General features: G+C 43.4%; 2 protein-coding genes and 1 pseudogene across 3 annotated transcripts; all 3 read right to left on the reverse strand.

Annotated features, from left to right (window-relative positions):
• Positions 1-1649: 1649 nt before the first annotated feature.
• LOC105738326 (60S ribosomal protein L39-like) lies at positions 1650-1892 on the reverse strand (the record flags this gene model as incomplete). Its single annotated transcript, XM_030820220.1, has 1 exon — positions 1650-1892. A coding segment is annotated over one exon (243 nt), but the record flags the coding sequence as incomplete, so codon positions are not given.
• Positions 1893-3043: 1151 nt separating this feature from the next.
• Positions 3044-4461, reverse strand: LOC115836910 (annotated as a pseudogene). Its single transcript, XR_004031912.1, has one exon. The product of XR_004031912.1 is annotated as a putative zinc finger protein 137 (transcript).
• Positions 3044-14373, reverse strand: LOC100596050 (zinc finger protein 761). The gene is made up of 3 exons (XM_030819745.1): positions 14048-14373; positions 12065-12191; positions 3044-6663 (listed from the first exon to the last, which is right to left on the reverse strand). The coding sequence occupies exons 1-3, from the start codon at positions 14063-14065 to the stop codon at positions 4481-4483; spliced, it is 2328 nt and encodes a 775-aa protein (XP_030675605.1). The 5' UTR covers positions 14066-14373; the 3' UTR covers positions 3044-4480.
• Positions 14374-18878: the final 4505 nt, after the last annotated feature.

Below are 18878 nucleotides of genomic sequence, written 5' to 3' on the forward strand. Positions count from 1 at the left end.
GGTCTCAAACTCCCGACCTCAGGTGATCTGCCTGCCTCGACCTTCCAAACTGCTGGGATTACAGGCGTGAGCCACCGTGCCCGGCCAAACAGTGATGTTTTCATACCAGTTACAATAGATCTATGCATTTTTTTAAAACGCCACATCAGATTCCATGGTGATTGTGAATAAACCACGTCATTGCAACACTCCCTGTTTACATATTGACAGAGCTCAGTGTGTCCATCTGTGTCCTGCCAGAGCACATATCATACCATGTGGATCATGCTGACTGAGCACCTGTGACCTGTGTGGTTCTTGGATAGAGGATTATTGGACCATGGCGACTGCACATTCTCCCCAAGACAGACAACTGATAACAGACCTTGCGAATAGCCATAAAATGCCACATCCCAACAAATGCGCACCCAGGTAACTCCACCTAGTACTGCCTTCTCTAGGCCTGTCATCCCTTAGAAGGCCAGAAAAGAATGGGATTTGAAAGAAAACCTAAGGTAGTTTTCACTGGGCACCCACAGTTCGTGGCAGGAAATGAGAACTGCTTTATATGGGCTTTTTGCGGGGGTGGAGGGGGTTGGGGGGAGGGTCAGTCCATCCTATATCCCCACTGCTATAGGAAAATTTGGGGACATCTCTGGGAAGGAAGCTGAAGACAGAGTAGAAACTCACATTTTGTTCTCCATGTAGCAACTTATCATACCTGATTCTCTCCTATGGCAAAGGATTATTATAACATATGACGTTTGCTGGAAGTTTCTTTTTTTTCTGGAGATGGAGTCTCACTCTGCTGCCCAGGTTAGAGTGCAGTAGCACGATCTCGGCTCACTGCAACTTCCGCTTCCCGGGTTCAAGCGATTCTCCTGCCTCAGCCTCCCGAGTAGCCGGGATTACAGGCATGCGCCACTGTGCCTTGCTGTTTTGTATTTTTAGTAGAGACGGGATATCTCCATGCTAGTCAAGCTGGTCTCAAAGTCCCAACCTCAGGTGATCCGCCCACCTCAGCCTCCCAAAGTGCTGGGATTACAGGTGTGAGCCACCGCACCTGGCCTCTATGTAGCTTTTAAAAAATCCTTGTAGCTATCTCATTTAGGAATAAAATGGAAGGCAGGTTTGTCTGGTGCAGTTCCCAGCTTGACTTTTCTCTTTGGCTTAGTAATTTTTATTTTCCTTTCACAAGCTTGTGACAGCCATAATGCTCTGACACACTGATATTGTTTTATGTAGATTTTTCCAATATAGTAAAGTCCAAGGGTCTGTCATGAACTGGGTTACAGGAGACGAGAAGATTCCCAGGAGACTCCTGGTCTCAACCAATCCTCCCACCTCAGCCTCCCAAAGTGCGAGGACCACAGGTGTGATCCACTGAACCCAGTGGAGTTAAAAAAAACAAACAAACCCAAAAAGCAATACAGAAATTAAGGTACTCTATGGAATTACATCACTTGACTTTTTTTGAAATGAAAAGTCTCACATATTTATTACTGAACCCAGCCAACCAACGGGTTCATAACAGATTCAGAGAGGAAAAATATAGTCCCAATAGAACATGTCCAACTCTCCAGATAGTGGTGACATTTTCAGCTTGATATGATAACGTGATAGTGACACTCAGACAGCATAAATATGTGTGCCGTCTCATGTGCAATTCCTTATAGACCCAGCTTGGTTCTTCTCCAATGTCTCCTTTTAAAGTTGTACACGATTTTATCACCAGTTTTGATCTGAATCCACTGGGTAATGGAACGATTTTGCTTTTGTTTCTTGGCCAGGAATCGCTTAATCCTGAAAGTCTTATAAGAAGATCTGGTGAGAAGCAGAGTCAAGTACACACCACGAGAGGAGAGAGGAAGAGAAGGGGCTTGACATCTTTTTTTTTTTTTTTTGAGACAAAGTTTCGCTCTTGTTGCGCAGGCTGGAGTGCAATGGCGCCATCTCGGCTCACTGCAACCTCTGCCTCTGGGGATCAAGCGATTCTCCGGCTTCAGCCTTCCCAGTAACTGGGATTACTGGCATCTGCCACCATACCCAGCTAATTTTTGTATTTTTAGTAGAGACGGGGTTTCACCATGTCAACCAGCCTGTTCTCGAACTCCTGACTACTATTTCTTTTTTTTTTTTGAGAAGGAGTCTCGCTCTGTCACCCATGCTGGAGTGCAGTGGCATGACCACAGCTCACTTCAGCCTCGAACTCCCAGGCTCATGCCATCCTCCACCACAGACTCCACAGTAGCTGGCCCTGCAGTCATGTGCCACCATGCCCAGCTAATTTTTGTATTTTTTGTAGACAAGGGGGTTTCACCATGTTGCCCAGGCTCGTCTTGAATACCTGGGCTCACATGACCCACCTGTCTTGGCCTCTGAAAGTGCTGGGATTATAGGCCTGAGCCACTGCATCCGATCTCATCGTAAATTTGATGTTTCTTCTTGTTTCAATTTTAGCAGAATTTATATTGCTTTGATAGTGTCTTTTCAAACTCATGTCTTATCCTTCTGAGTGCCTTAAACTACAGCCTGTTCAGACATGTTATAACAGACTTGTACCAGTTTGTTTTGTTGCAAAAACTGAAATTCACGTACAATTTTCCCATAATAGGTATTTTTCCATGAACTTCTTCAAGATCCCTTGTACTAGAAAACTGTATTCAAGAGGACATTAAAAAAATTTAGATATTCAAGTGCCACTTATTTCTGGGATGCAAGGATGGTTCAACATATTCAAGCAAATCAATGTGATATACCACTTGAACAGAACAAAAGATGAAAACCACATCATCTTAATAGATGGAGAAAAAGCATTTCACAAAATTCAAAATCCAGTCATCATAGAAATCCTAAACAAAACAGATAGAAAAGGAAATTTACCTCAACAATAGAAAGACCATCCATGAAATGACCAATGAGTAAATAGTCAAGGAGGGAAAATGGAATCCCTTTCCTGGAGGATCTCACATGATGCAAGAATGCTCTCACCCCTTCTATTCAATCAATACTGGCTGTCCTAGCCCGAGCAATGAAATAGCAGAGGAAATAAAACTCATCCAAATCAGAAAGTAAGAAGTAAAATTATATTTGTTTGTAGATGACATAATCTTCTGTGTAGAAAATCACAAAGAGTCAACCAAAATACTACTGGAACTAAGTAACATATTCAGTGGATTTGCACAATGCAGTATCAGCACCATAAATTAGTTGAATTTCCAAACTTTAACAATAAACAATTTTAAAAGAAAATTGTAAAACACTTCCATTTGCTGGAGAACTTAAAGTAAGAAATACTTAGAAATAAACGTAAAAAGGTCAGAAGTTTGTACCTTGAAATCTACAAACATTGATCAAAATGATTAAAAACACTGAGCTACAACCCATATTGATGGTTTGGAAAAATTAATATTGTTAAATGATTATATAACCCAATGTGATTTAGATTCAACATGATATCCATAAAAATCCCTATCAGTTTTTTTAAAGAAACAAAAAACAGGCTGGGAAAATGGCTCACGTCTGTTGGCCAGGCTGATCTCAAACTCCTGACCTCAAGTGATCTACCCACCTTGGCCTCCCAAAGTGCTCGGATTTCAGGTGTAAGCCGATGTGCCTGGCCGAATCCTCTTAACATAAACACTAATGTCAATTAATGCTTGAACTCAATGTTAAGTCGATACAAACTCAGGTCAATGCTGAATTGACCCTAATGTCAATTAATGCTTGATGGTTCGCTCTACTCATTGCATATGGAGCAACTACCTTCAAAATGAATTTTCTCATATCCTGCAAGGAGTGAACTCAGACTGAAGACCTTGGCACATTGATGACATTTGTAAGATTTCTGTCCAGTATGCATTCTCTGATGTCTCATGAGGTGTGAAGTGAAGGCTTTGCCACTATCATCACACATGTGAGGTTTCTCTCCTGTATGAATTCTCCTATGTTTTGCATAGGATGAAGCTTGACTAAGACCTTGCTGCGGTCATGACATTTGTAAGGTTTCTCTCCAGCATGAGTTCACCGATGAACTGCAAGGTATGAACAATGTCTGAAAAATTTGCCAAATTTATTACACTAGTATGATCTGTCTTCGTTATGGATTCTCCAATGATTCACAATGGTTGTAGTGTTACTGAAGACTTTGTGACAATCATTACATTCGTAAAGTTTCCCTACACCATGGATTGCCTGATGGTAAACAAGTGTTGACTGCCCACTAAAGGCTTTGCCACACTCATTACACTTGTAAGGTTTCTCTCCAGTGTGAATTCTAGGATGTTGTGCCAGGTGCGAATCACGCCCAAAAGCCTTGCCACAAACTCTTACATTTTTATGGTTTCTCTCCAGTATGAATTCTCCTATGTCTTTCAAGGTTTGATGTGCGACTGTAAACTTTGTGACATTCTTCACATTTATAAGCTTTCTCTCCAGTATGAATTCTCCTGTCTTTCGAGGCTTGATTTGCAACTGTAAACTTTATCACATGCTTCATATTCTAAGGTTTCTCCCCAGTATGAATTCTATGATGAACTGCAAGCTGTGCTTGTTGATTAAAAACCTCACCACATTCATTACACTTGTAAGGTTTCTCTCCAGTATGAAGTCTACGATGGCATGTAAGGTTTGACTTCTGATTAAAAGTCTTGCCACACTCATTACACTTGTAAGGTTTCTCTCCAGTATGAAGTCTACGATGGCATATAAGGGATGACTTCTGACTAAAGTTCTTGCCACACTCATTACACTTATAAGGTTTCTCTCCAGTATGAAGTCTACGATGGCATATAAAATATGACTTCCGACTAAAGGTCTTGCCACACTCATTACACTTGTACGGTTTCTCTCCAGTATGAATTCTCCTATGTCCTTCAAGGTTTGATTTCACATGGAAAGCTTTGTCACATTCTTCACATTTGTAAGGTTTCTCTCCGGTATGAAGTCTACGATGGCATGTAAGGGATGACGTACGGCTGAAGGTCTTGCCACACTCATTACACTTGTAAGGATTCTCTTCAGTATGAATTTTCTGATGTATTTCAAGGTTTGCTTTGAAACTGTAAGCTTTGTCACTATCTTCACATTTGTAAGGGTTCTCTCCACTATGAAGTCTATGATGGTGTTTAAGGGTTAACTGCTGATTGAAGGTCTTGCCACGCTCCTTACACTTGTAAGGTTTCTCTCCAGAATGAAGTCTACGATGGCATGTAAGGGATGACTTCCAACTAAAGGTCTTGCCACACTCATTACACTTGTAAGCTTTCTCTCCAGTATGAAGTCTATGATGGCATGTAAGGTATGACTTCCGACTAAAGGTCTTGCCACACTCATTACACTTGTATGGTTTCTCTCCACTATGAATTCTCCTATGTCTTTCAAGGTTTGATTTGAAACGGAAAGCTTTGTCACATTCTTCACATTTGTAAGGTTTCTCTCCAGTATGACGTCTACGATGGCATGTAAGGGATGATGTCCGGCTAAAGGTCTTTCCACACTCGTTACACTTGTAAGCATTGTCTTCAGTATGAATTTTCCGATGTATTTCAAAATTTGATCTAAAACTGTAAGCTTTGTCACATTCTTCACATTTGTAAGGTTTCTCTCCAGTATGAAGTCTACGATGGCATGTAAGGGATGACTTGTGACTAAAGGTCTTGCCACACTCATTACACTTGTAGGGTTTCTCTCCAGTATGAAGTCTACGATGGCAAGTAAGGGATGACTTGTGACTAAAGGTCTTGCCACACTCATTACACTTGTAAGGTTTCTCTCCAGTATGAAGTCGATGATGGCGTGTAAGTATTGACTTCTGCCTAAAGGTCTTGCCACACTCATTACACTTGTATGGTTTCTCTTCGGTATGAATTATCCTATGTCTTTCAAGTATTGATTTGAAATGGAAAGCTTTGTCACATTCTTCACATTTGTAAAGTTTCTCTCCAGTATGAAGTCTATGATGGTATGTAAGGGATGACTCCTGACTGAAGGTCTTGCCACACTCTTTACACTTGTAAGGTTTCTCACCATTGTGACATCTATGATGGCATGCAAGGTATTGCTTCTGATTAAAGACCTTGCCACATACATCACATTTATACTGTTTCTCTCCTAAATGGATTATCTGATGTTTCCTTAAGAGTGAGCTATAATTAAAGGCTTTGCCACTCTCATTACATTGGAAAGATTTTCCTCTCATGTGTACTTCCTGTTTTTGTGTGAGTAATGAAGAATTCTGGAAATTATTCCCATAGTTATTAGATATATGGGTTTTGGGCCTACAAGAAATTCTTTGGGCTGTTGAAACCGAGGAAGCATCGTTGATAGACTTTGCAACTTGATTATCAATTTTCTCTTCGGTCTGAAATATGTGCATTTCAGGCAGATGCGAAGGAAAGCTTGATCCAAGCTGATCTTTAATAGGCTTGTTTCCAGCATGACTTTGATCATATCGGTCTGTACTACCAGTCAACTTTTTGATTTTTGTCATGGGTGCTTCATGGCCATTTCTTTCATCTTCTTGCCATTGAAATTCAAAGTCATGAATATCTTTATCAACATCCTGGTAGCAAAAATCTCCAATGTGATGACTTTCATGTCTTTGCAATGTGCCTGCGTGGAACACTTCTCTGTTGCCTTGCGCTGTTGACAAGACCTCCTTCATCGTGCATTTGGAAGAGATATCTACAAAATATAGACACCAAAAGCTTTCAAATTAAGTACAGATTGTAAATAATGCTGAAATGTGTAAATATGACACAAAAAAAATACTTATTTTAAACTTTCCAAACATGACCCTCAAAGTTTAGGAACAGAAAAGCATAAGATTCTTTAACAAATAAAGGGCGATTACATTGTGCTTCAAATTATTTTTACGGAAGTCTATTTCCAATATTGTGACAAAACACTGACAGGGCACAAACATACGTGGCCTAAAGTAAGGAATATTTTTCCATTGTGACCCTAAAGTGTCTAACAGTTTGCAAAAAAAATCACTGTCACATCAATGAAAAGCATATATTCTTCATATTTACAGCATATTTACTGTATACAAATAAATGCTAAAGGACCACACGATATACTATATTGGTACATAATCCACAACAAGATCATGTAAGGATAACCAAAATCAATGGAAATTCTGTATTGTCAAACGATCATAGCACTGAAAAGACAAGAAAAGATTAGAAAATTTAGCCAGGCGTCGTGGCCCACGTCTAGTCCCAGCTACTCGGGAGGCTGAGGCACAATAATTGCTTGAGCCCAAGAGGCAGAGGTTGCAGTGAGCCAAGATTGCACCACTGTACTTCAGCCTGGGTGACAAAGTGAGACTCCACCTCAAAAAAAAAATAGTTAATACAATGTTTTTCTGAATAACTTCATAAAATTACCTATATCCACGCAGAAAAGGCACTTTGTGACATTTTAAACATTTTTTTATTTTTATATTTTTGAGATGAAGTTTCACTCTGTCGCAACTGGCTGGAGTTCAATGGCCCGATCTCAGCTCAATGCAACCTCCATCTTTTGGGTTCAAGCCATTCTCCTGTCTCAGCCTCCTGAGTACCTGGGATTACAGGCACACACCACCATGCTTGGCTAATTTTTGTATTTTTAGTAGAAATAGGGTTTCAATATGTTGGCCAGGCTAGCCTCGTACTTTTGACCTCAAGTGATCCACCCGCCTAAGCCTCTCAAAGTCCTGGGATGCCAGGCGTGAGCCACAGCATCCGGTGGCACTTTGTGACATTAACTAGTGGACTGTGTCAATTACATTGCATACCACATACCCAAAAGCCTTATGTACAATCATAAAAATTAATTAGTAAAATATTGTAATCCATAAAACCAGGAAGCAAATAATAATTACATTTATACAATCTGCAAAATTCTAAACAATTCCCTATTAAGAAAAAAGCCACAATTTCTACTTACCACCAGCACACAATGTAAGAACTGAAATACATGTTTAAGATCACTACCTTCTGATTTATGAGGTCAAAAAAGTACACAGCATTATAAGGAATAAGAATTGACTAACGGCCGGGCATGGTCTGTAATCCCAGCACTTTGGGAGGCTGAGGCAGGCGGATCATGAAGTCAGGAGTTCGAGAGTAGCTTGGCCAACATGGTGAAATCCCAACTCTACTAAAAATACAAAAAAATTAGCTGGTCGTGGTGGCGGGTGCCTGTAATCTCAGCTACTTGGAAGGCTGAGGCAGGAGAATCGTTTGAACACGGGAAGTGGAGGTTGTAGTGAGCCGAGATTGCACCATTGCACCCAGCCTGAGTGACAAGGTGAAACTCCACCTCAAAAAAAAGAATTGACGAACAGTGTCAGACGGTGCAATTATGATATCACAACTACGTTTACGGAACAGCCAGGCAATATAGCAATTCTATATACATATATGCCTTGTTGGCCTTAATTATCTAGTTCACTATGCACAAAATATAAAACACAGAATGTGTACTGGGAAAATTTTTAAACTAGGATCAGAGAAAAAAATTTAATAAATTAAATTACACAATAAAAACATAGAAAATATGATGCAGGCTCCTTGATCTGAATGTTCTTACTGGCCAAAAGCCATGTTCAGAGTTCTTATTCTCTAAAAGGATGTTCTGCAGATGGGGCCTTTGAGACAATTTGGTCACGGGTGTTGATCACTCGTGAATAGGGCTTGTGCTTTCATAAAAAGAGATATTAAAGAGCTCGTTTCCTGTTCCTGTTTCCACCATGTCAGGACACAGCAGGAAGGTGGCTGGGCTAAACCATGAAGAAGGCTCTCAACAGGAACCAATTTGGCTAGCACCTTGCTCTTGGATTTCCCACTTTCCAAATCCATGAGAAATAACTTTCTGTGTCTGAAGCCTCCCAGTTTAAGCTATTTCTCTTTTTGTTTGTGTTTGAGACTGAGTCACACGCTATCACCCATGCTGGAATGTAGTGGCACGATTCTCCCGCCTCAGCCTGGAGTCTTACTTTGTTGCCTGGACTGGAGTGTAGTGGGGCAATCTTGGCTCACTACAACCTCCACCTCCCGGGTTCTAGTGATTCTCCTGCCTCAGCCTCTCAAGTACTTGGGATAACAGCCATGTGCCAGCACGCCCAGCTAATTTTTGTATTTTTGGTAGAGACAGGGTTTCACCATGTTGGCCAGGCTGGCCTCGAACTCCTGAAATCAGGTGATCTGCCCCTCTTGGCCTCCCAAACTGCTGGGATTACAGGCTTGAGCCACCGCAACTGGCCAATTTCTTGTATTTAGTAGATTTGAGGTTTCACCATGTTGGCCAGACTGGTCTCAAACCCCCGATTTCAAGTGATCGGCCCACCTTGGCATCCCAAACTGCTGGGATTAGAGGCGTGAGCCACCTCAGGTGGCCAGTCTAAGCTATTTCTGACAGGACAGTGAAATGATGAGACAGGAACAGGAGCATCTCATCATCAACATCACCGAAGGCTGAAAAATCTGATTAAACAAAGGAAGTTTAGAGCCTGTACTATAAATCTTGCAATACTTGAAGCCATCTATAGCAATAACATGTTTTACAAACTTTGAGGCTGGCCAGGCATGGTGGTTCACACCTATAATCCCAGCACTTTGGGAGGCTGAGGCAGGAGGATCACGAGGTCAGGAGATCGAGACCATCCTGGTTTACACGGCGAAAACCCGTTTCTACAAAAAAAAAAAAAAAAAAAAATTAGCCGGGTGTGGTGGCATGTGCCTGTAGTCCCAGCTACTTGGGAGACTGAAGCAGGAGAATCACTTGAACCTGGGAGGCAGAGGTTGCAGTTAGCTGAGATCACACCACCACACTCCAGCCTGGGTGACAGACCGAGACTCCATCTTAAAAAAAAAAAAAAAAAAAGAAAGAAATGAAAGAAGTCTAAAGAGTATCTTCAACCCACAGATACATATAAAGTTCTCCAGTAAAGGTAAATAAAAAGACAGACAGGCCGGGCACAGTGGTTCACACCTGTAATCCCAGCAGTTTAGGAGGCTGAGGTTAGTGGATCACCTGAGGGCGGGGGTTTGTGACCTGCCTGACCAAAAAGGAGAAAGCCTGTGTCTATTAAAATACAAAATTAGCCAGGCGTGGTGGCACACATCTGTAATCCCAGCTACTCATGACACTGAGGCAGGAGAATTGCTTGAACCCGGGAGTTGGAGGTTGGAGTGACCCGAGATTGTGCCATTGCACTCCAGCATGGGTGACAAGAACAAAATTTCATCTCATCAACAAATAAATAAATAAATGAATAGGCAAATAACAGGACAGATACAGAAACTGTTATAAGTGTACCTTTTCTTCATAATTCAACATTTTTTCCTATTTAGAAGAAAAAAGCATGAAAACACAGTATCCATATATGTTGATGAAAATGCAACATACACAGAAATAATTCTGACATAAATACAGAGTTTTGGCAGGTTATGGAATTTTTTTTTTTTTTTTTTTTTGAGACAGTCTTGTGCTGTCACCCAGGCTGGAGTGCAGTGGCACAATCTCGGTTCACTGCAACCTCCACCTCCAGGGTTCAAGCGACTCTCCTGTATTAGACTGAGGCAGGATTAAGGAGGCCCATCACAGTGTCCGGCTAATTTTTGTATTTTAGTAGAGATGGAGTTTTGCCATGTTAGCCAGGCTGGTTTTGAACTCCTGACCTCAGGTGATTTGCCTGCCTCAGCCTCCCAAAGTGCTGGGATTACAGGCGTGAGCCGCTGGGACACAAGAAACGTTTGAACCCGAGAGGCGGAGCTGGCTGCAGTGAGCCAAGATCGTACCACTGAACTGTAGCCTTCGCGACAGAGTGAGACTCCATCATAAACAAACAAACAAAAAAAGTAAATAAGAAGGGAATCGCCGGGCGCGGTGGCTCACGCTTGTAATCCCAGCACTTTGGGAGGCCGAGGCGGGCGGATCAAACCCCGTCTATGCTAAAAATACAAAAAAATTAGCTGGGCATGGTGGCGGGCGCCTGTAGTCCCAGCTACTCGGAGAGGCTGAGGCAGGAGAATGGCGGGAACCCGGGAGGCGGAGCTTGCAGTGAGCCGAGATCGCGCCACTGCACTGCAGCCTGGGCAACAGAGCGAGACTCCGTCTCAAAAAAAAAAAAAAAAAAAAAAAGGGAGTCAAAGCGTGTCTACACAAAAAAGCAATTAAACACAAAAAGTAGTAAACGAGAAATGAACAAAAAAAACCTACAAGAAATACAGATAATATGTAACAAAATCACAACTGTAAGGTCTTCTCCATCAGTAATACTTCAAATGTAAGTATTTAACTCGGCACTCAGAAACCAAAGACTGGCTGAATCAACAGGAACCAACTACATGTTGTCTACAAGAAACTCATAGACTCATATTAGCCTTAAGGACACACATATGCAAATATTTTATTTTATTTTATTTTATTTATTTTTTTGAGACAGAGTCTCACTCTGTCACCAGGCAGGTGTGCAGTGGTGATCTTGGCTCACTGCAACCTCCGATTCCCAGGTTCATTCGATTCTCCTGCTTCAGCCTCCTGAGTAGCTGGGATTACAGGCCCGTGCCACCACACCTGGCTAATTTTTGTATTTTTAGTAGAGACGGGGTTTCACCATGTTGGCCAGGCTGGTCTAGATCGCCTGACCTTGTGATCTGCCCACCTTGGCCTCCCAAAGTGCTGGGATTACAGGCGTGAGCCATCATGCCCGGCCGCACCTATGCAAAAATCTTAAAAATAAAAGCCAATAATTAGGTATGGGGTTTGGCGCCTGTAATCCCAGCTACTCGGGAGACTGAGGAGGATCTCTTGAGCCCAGGAGATCAAGATGAATTTCAACAACACAGCAAGACCCTGTCTGGAAAAAAAAAACTAAAAAGTTTGCCTAACATGGTGGCATGCACCTATACTAGCTACCGGGGGAGGCTGAGGTGGGACAATCACTTGAGCCCAGGAATTCAATTGCAGTGAGCCATGATCACACCATTGCACTCCACCCTGGGTGACAGAGCAAGACACTGTATTAAAAAAAAGAGAAAATGCAAAGATACGCAAGGGCACATCCCCACTTCTGGAGGGAAGTTATCCTCACCCAGGGAGGCCAGGTTCCTATAATTCTCCAGCATCACGTCCCTGTATAGAGTCCTCTGAGCAGGGTCCAGGCATTTCCACTCCTCCTGAGAGAATTCTATGGCCACGTCCCTGAATGTCAATAGACCCTGAAAGGAAAACACATTTTAACCAAATGGTTATGGGAGGAGTTCTAATCTTTACAGAAAATGAGAAGAAAAGAGAGGTAAAGGCACGGATTTAAATACAGTGAATATTCTAACAAATCTGAGTAAGGGATTTTTCACCACATTTTGTCTTCCCAGTTGTGTTTTACTAAAATTTTTTTTTTTTTTGAGGTGGAGTCTCGGTCTGTCACCCAGGCTGGAGTGCAATGGTGCTGTCTGCGCTCAACTGCAACCTCCACCTCCCAGGATCAAGCAATTCTCCTGCCTTAGCCTCCTGAGTAGCTGAAATTACAGGTGCACGCCACCATGACCAGTTAATTTTTGTATTTTTAGCAGAAACGGGGTTTCACCATATTAGCGAGGTTAGTCTCAAACTCCTGACCTTGTGATCTGCCTGACTCGGCCTCTCAAAGTGCTAGAATTACATGCATGATCCACGGTGCCCAGCCCAGAAACTTTTATCGACACAGCAAGTGACATTCAGTATCTAGATGAGACAGAGTATGAGTGATGTCTTCAGAGATGACAACGTCCACAGTGAAAGATCAGAAACTAAAATCCGGCTGGGCACGGTGGCACAGGCCTGTTATCCCAGCTACCCGGGAGGCTGATGCAGAAGAATTGCTTGATCCCAGGAGGCAGAGGTTGCAATGATCCGAAATTGCACCACTGCACTCCAGCCTGGGCAACAGAGACTATATCTCAAAAAAAAAAAAAAAAAAAAAAAAATTAGCTGGGCATGGTGGCAGGCACCTGTGGTTCCAGCTACTTGGGAGCCTGAGGTAGGATGATGGTTTGAGCCTGAGGATGGAGGTTGCAGTGAGCTAAGATCATGCCACTGTGCTCCAGCCTGGGCAACACAGTGAGACCCAGGTCTCAAAATAAAAGAAAATACATGAAAACTAGATTACTCAAAGTATGAAAATCCATTCTATCTCATCCATTATATCTCATAACGATATCAACTCCTAAGTCTCATAGCGATGCAGAAATACACGTGTACGAGAGTTGCTCTGACACCTGACACAGAAGTGACAGTAGCGGCTCCCCAGTGAGGCTGGAAGGAGGGTGGAGGATGTGACAGCGAAAGGAGACGCTTTATGGCAAAAAATCTAAGCTGCAGCTTTGCTTGGAGTTTTACCACAAAACAAATGGATACATCATGTGATAGTTAAATATAAAAATATGTATTTAATAATAATTGGTGGGGCTGGGCACGGTGCCTTGCACCTGTAATCCCAGCGCTCTGGGAGGCTGAGGTGGGCAGATCACCTGAGATCAGCAGTTCGAGACCAGCCTGGCCAACATGGTGATACCCGTCACTAATAAAAATACAACAAAATTAGCTGGGCATGGTGACGCGCGCCTATAATCCCAGCTACTTGGGAGGCTGAGGCAGGAGAATCACTTGAACCTGGAAGGTGGAGGTTCCCGTGAGCCAAGATCATGCCACTGCACTTCAGCCTGGGCGACAGAGCAATATTCTGCATATTTAAAATATAATATTATCATAATAATAAAAACAAAAATTATAACCATGTTTAATGAAAACACCTGTTTCACAAACCTCTCCACAGTAATACCACAGTCTCCATGAGCTTTAATGTGCTAAGAATGGTTTAATGAATCTCCTGCTATTATTTAGGTTGATTTCATATTCTTAAAATAAAGATGGAATAAAACATCTTCTATCATTCGTGTCTGTGTATGAACTTTCCATTCTAATTACTAAGATTTTTGGAGTCAGAAACACAGTAACTCACTCAAAAAACTAAAAATGTAGTATAAAATCAGGAAGAAAACATTTCTCGATCTTGGTCACCTTTTCTAGAATTTACCACATACTTTGTGCACATGAATACATGACTTCCATTGGCAGCTGCTCTAATCCTGGTCCACAGAGAGCTGACAGTGCATCCAGATGTGGCCCCTGAACAATCCCTGCTGCCCAACAGCACTGACACCACGGGACCCTCACCCCATCTCCATCCATGTCTGGGTGTGAGCCCTTCCCAGGACCATGCCCAGTGCAGCCTCTTCCCAAGTTCATGTCACTGGGTCATGAGAGATGGAATCTAAGTGAGATGAGAGGGACTGAGGGAAGGCATGGGTGAGTGTGAGCAAACCTGTCAGGCAGGATGCTTCAGACTCAGAGAAGATTCCCAACTCCAAGGCCCAGGGTATCGGAAAGGAAGGAGACAGAACAATCCACTGAAATATCATCTCACCTGAGGAAGAGCCATCCCTGACTCCTTTGCTTTCCTCTTCCTCTTCCGAGTTTCTTCCTCAAGTACCAACAGTCTTTAGAAGTCAATCCTGAATGTTAGAAATATGTTGTTCATTGCTCAGAATCAACACACCCCCTCCCTTAACACAATGACACATATAAAGGAGACCTCACCCTGGGAAATATGGTCCCCTTGGCTGCCCACTGCACCAGGGATGATAAACTCCCACAGGAAAACTCACACTTCTTTCCTAGAGGAGCCCACACACACGCTGAAGCAGTGGGAGCGGGGCTGGAATGAGCTCCCCTTCCTGACCCAGCCCTGGGTCCCCAGACCCAGCCCTGACCAAACCCCATGCAGATGCTGGCTGTGGTGACTCACGCCTGTCATCCCAGCACTGTGGGAGGCTGAGGCGGATAGATCTCTTGAGCTCAGGAGTTTGGTGAAACATGGTGAAACCCCATCTCTACCAAAAATACAAAAACTTAGCCAGGCATGGTTGTGCACATCTGTGTGTCTCTGGTCCAAGTTACTTAGGAGGCTGAGGTGTGAGGATCACTTGGGCTCAGGAGTTCGAGACCAGCCTGACCAACACGGTGAAACCCTGTCTCTACCAAAAATAAAAAAAACTGAGCCAGGCATGGCGGCTCATGTCTGTAATACCAGCACTCTGGAGGGCTGAAGAGGGTGGATTACTTGAGGTCAGAAGTTTGAGACCAGCCTTGCCAACACGGTGAAACCCCATCTCTACTAAAAATACAAAAAGTAACTGGGCTTGGTGGTTGTTTGTAATCCCCGCTACTCGGGAAGTGGAGGCAGGAGGATCGCTTGAACCCAGGAGGTGGCAGTTGCACTGAGCCAAGATCATGCCACTGCATTCCAGTCTGGGATGACAGTGTGAGACTCAAAAATAAAAATATATATAAAAATAAAAATACAATAATTAGCCAGGTGTGGTAGCACACACCTGTAATCTCAGCTACATTGGATGCTGCGGCACAAGAATCACTTGAACCCAGGAAACAGAGGTTGCAGTGAGCCAAGATCATGAGACTGCACTCACAGCCTGGGCAATACTCTGTCTCAAAAAAAAAAAAAAAATTTCTGATGTGATTGATGCAGAGATAATAAAGCCTGAGTAACGTGATAGAGACTGACGGGCAGAGGGAACTTGAGATGGGGTTGGGCGGGCCTGGGAGACAGCTCTGAGCCTAGACCTGAAGGAGGAGAAAGGCACAGGGCCGTGTTCATTTAGGGACATAGGGTAAGAGCAGGGATGATGACCTGAGACAGGAAGGGTTTTGATATTTGGGAAAAGAGAAAAGCAAATGTGACTGGGGCAGAGGGAGTCATGAGATGAGGGCAAGCTCCCAGGAGGAGGCTGGACACTGGCGGGGGCCCTGGACACAGGGCTGTGGAGCCACGGCAAGGGGTTGGGCTTTTGTCCTGGGGGACACGGGAAGCCGGTGGAGGGTTCCCTGCCAGGGACTGACATGACCTGCTTTAGATTGGGCTGTGATGTCCTCATACAGAGAAAGGCCTCAAAGATAGTCTCTGTGTCTGAGTCTACACCTCTATTTCTTCCATTCTTTCACGTTTTTAAAAATTTTTTTTTAAATTTTATTTTTGGGGTACTGCATCCCATTTAAAATTCTAATTACAACTGGGCACTCCCCTCTGCCAGAAGAAAAGTCACACCCAGACATGCACTATTTTGCCAATCATTTCCGGGGCCAGGGTCACTGGGGTTGAGCTTTTCTGGTGTAGCCCCTCATCTCCAAGTTGCAGGGACGCTCACTGGGCTCACAGCAGGGAAATTTTCACCAAGTTCCCCTGAGAAGGTCTGAGATGAGTGAGAAGGTGTGTCTGAATTCTTACATGGGGGCCTGGAAGGGCTAATGGGAAGGGTTGGTCTTTATCACCCCTATCCTTGAAAATTAGAGAAGCCTCTTTCACATGCCTGGGCTAAAGAAACTTCTTTTGCAAGGTTCTGATGCCACTGATTCCCAACATTTAATTTTTCCTTAGAAGAAAATCACACTAACATTTATAAAATGCAGAAGTGTGAACACACAGCTATTGACCTTGAAAACAGTGAAAGAGGGTGAGCTGTAGAACTAACATAAAAGCAAATTTTTTCAATCAGGAATACATGGGTGGCCAGGCACAATGGATCACGCCTGTAATCTCAGCTACTCGAGAGGCTGAGGCAGGAGAATCGCTTGAAGCCGGGAGGCGGAGGTTGCAGTGAGCCGAGATCTCACCATTGCACTCCAGCCCGGGCAACAAGAGTGAGACTCCATCTGAAAAAAAAAAAAAGAAAAAAAAGAATACATGGGTGCTTTCAGAATAGTGTTCCATGTTGGGGCAAAGCTGAGTGTTGGAGAAAAGCTGAGGCAGGGCTTGCTAGACTGACATAATATAAAAAGAGTCTTGGAACGTGCCGGGGTCCAGGGCCTAAAATCCCTTGTGGCCTTTGGAACACCAAGCTCTGTGCCAAAGCGTGGAAGGCTGCCCTGCCAAATTACAATCTAAGCCCAAGGCATAAAACCCTGAAGGGGGCCTGCCCCTCCACACCTGTGGGTATTTCTCATCAGGTGGGACGAGAGACTGAGAAAAGAAATAAGACACAGAGACAAAGTATAGAGAAAGAACAGTGGGCCCAGGGGACCGGCGCTCAGCATACAGAGGACCCGCACCGGCACTGGTCTCTGAGTTCCCTCAGTATTTATTGATCACTTTCTCTACTATCTCGGTGATGGGGATGTGGCATGACTACAGGCTAACGGTGCAGAGAGGTTCAGCAGGAAAACATGTGAGCAAAGGTCTCTGTGTCATAAATAAGTTTAAGAAAAGGTGCTGTGCCTCAATGTGCACATAGGCCAGATTTATGTTTGACTTTACACAAACATCTCAGTGAAGAGCAGTATTGCTGCCAGCATGTCTCACCTCTAGCCATAAGGCGGTTTTCTCCTATCTCAGCAAATAGAATGTACAATCAGGTTTTACAGTGAGACATTCCATTCCCAGGATGAGCAGGAGACAGAGGCCTTCCTCTTATCTCAACTGCAAAGAGGTCTTCCTCTTTCACTAATCCTCCTCAGCACAGACCCTTTATGGGTGTCAGGCTGGGGGACAGTCAGGTCTTTCCCTTCCCATGAGGCCATATCTCAGGCTGTCTCAGTGTGGAGAAACCTTGGACAATACCCAGGCTTTCCTGGGCAGAGGTCCCTGTGGCCTTCTGCAGTGCATTGTGTCCCTGGGTATTTGAGACTGGAGAATGGTGATGACTTTTACCAAGCATACTGCTTGCAAACACATTTTAAACAAAGCACATTCTGCACAGCCCTAAATCCATTAAACCTTGAGTCAGCACAGTACATGTTTCTGTGAGCACAGGGTTGGGGCTAGGGTTACAGATTAACAGCATCTCAAGGCAGAAGAATTTTTCTTAGTACAGAATAAAATGGAGTTTCTTATGTCTTCTTCTTTCTGCATAGGCACAGTAACAGTCTGATCTCTCTTTCTTTCCCCAACAAACCCCTTGTGGCTTGGATGGAATCCAGGGTTCAGGGCATAAAACCCCTCGTGGCCTCTGGAATGTGCCTAGACTTGATGGTTCCTTGCTTCTAGCACTCCCAGGCTCATAAAATGATTGTATCTTAAACTAGAAGAATATGTTCCCCATGATCTCAAGTAGGAGAACGTGTTCCATATAAACGCTAACCCGACACACCTATAGATCACATGCTTGATGCACTGCTTCCTTTCAAACCCCACATCCTCACCACCTGCTGCTTTGTTTGATCACTAATAAATAGTGTAGGCTTCCAGAGCTCAGGTCTGTTGCAGCCTCCATACTAGCATTGGCCCCCTGGACCCACCTTATGCATTAACTTGTCTTTTCTCATTCCTTTGACTCCACTGGACTTCATAGCCCCCACAGCCTGGTGTTGGGTCTGGTCACCCCAACAGTTCCCTGCCAATCCAATCCATCTTTCAACATTCATCCAGAATGGACCAGAGGGCCTTGAGGGAAGCATGCACCTAATAGCTCACAGCTCAAGATGTTCACAGATAACATAACGAAAGAAAACTGAAAAATACATTAACCGGTTAAACTACATTTTGATGTTAAGGTAAAAGGTCACTGATTCTTTACCAGGTACACACTGAAACAATCAAACTTCTGTATTAGGTAGCAAAGGTTTCCAATAAATAATAAGGACTAGAAAGCATGCAGACCTTGATCTGAACTGGACGCAACTAGTTTCAAACAGAAACTATTTTGAAATTGTTTTTTAAAAAATCTAACAAATTCTGGGGTCAACAGGAAAATAACTGGAAAAAGTACAGAAAAAAATGATGTGAGCTGATTATAGGATGTGACAAAGGCATCTTTCAGAAGTGATTATGTATTTTTTTTTCACAACATGATTTT

The sequence above is a fragment of the Nomascus leucogenys genome, chromosome 10 (genome assembly GCF_006542625.1).
Source record: "Nomascus leucogenys isolate Asia chromosome 10, Asia_NLE_v1, whole genome shotgun sequence".
In the NCBI taxonomy this organism is placed as follows: Eukaryota; Metazoa; Chordata; class Mammalia; order Primates; family Hylobatidae; genus Nomascus; species Nomascus leucogenys.

Excerpts from the sequence above, each read along its gene's own strand:
- LOC100596050 (XM_030819745.1), bottom strand. Across the intron at positions 6,664-12,064 it reads TAGGAACCTGGCCTCCCTGG|ATATCTCTTCCAAATGCACG; the intron begins GTGAGGATAACT and ends TATATTTTGTAG.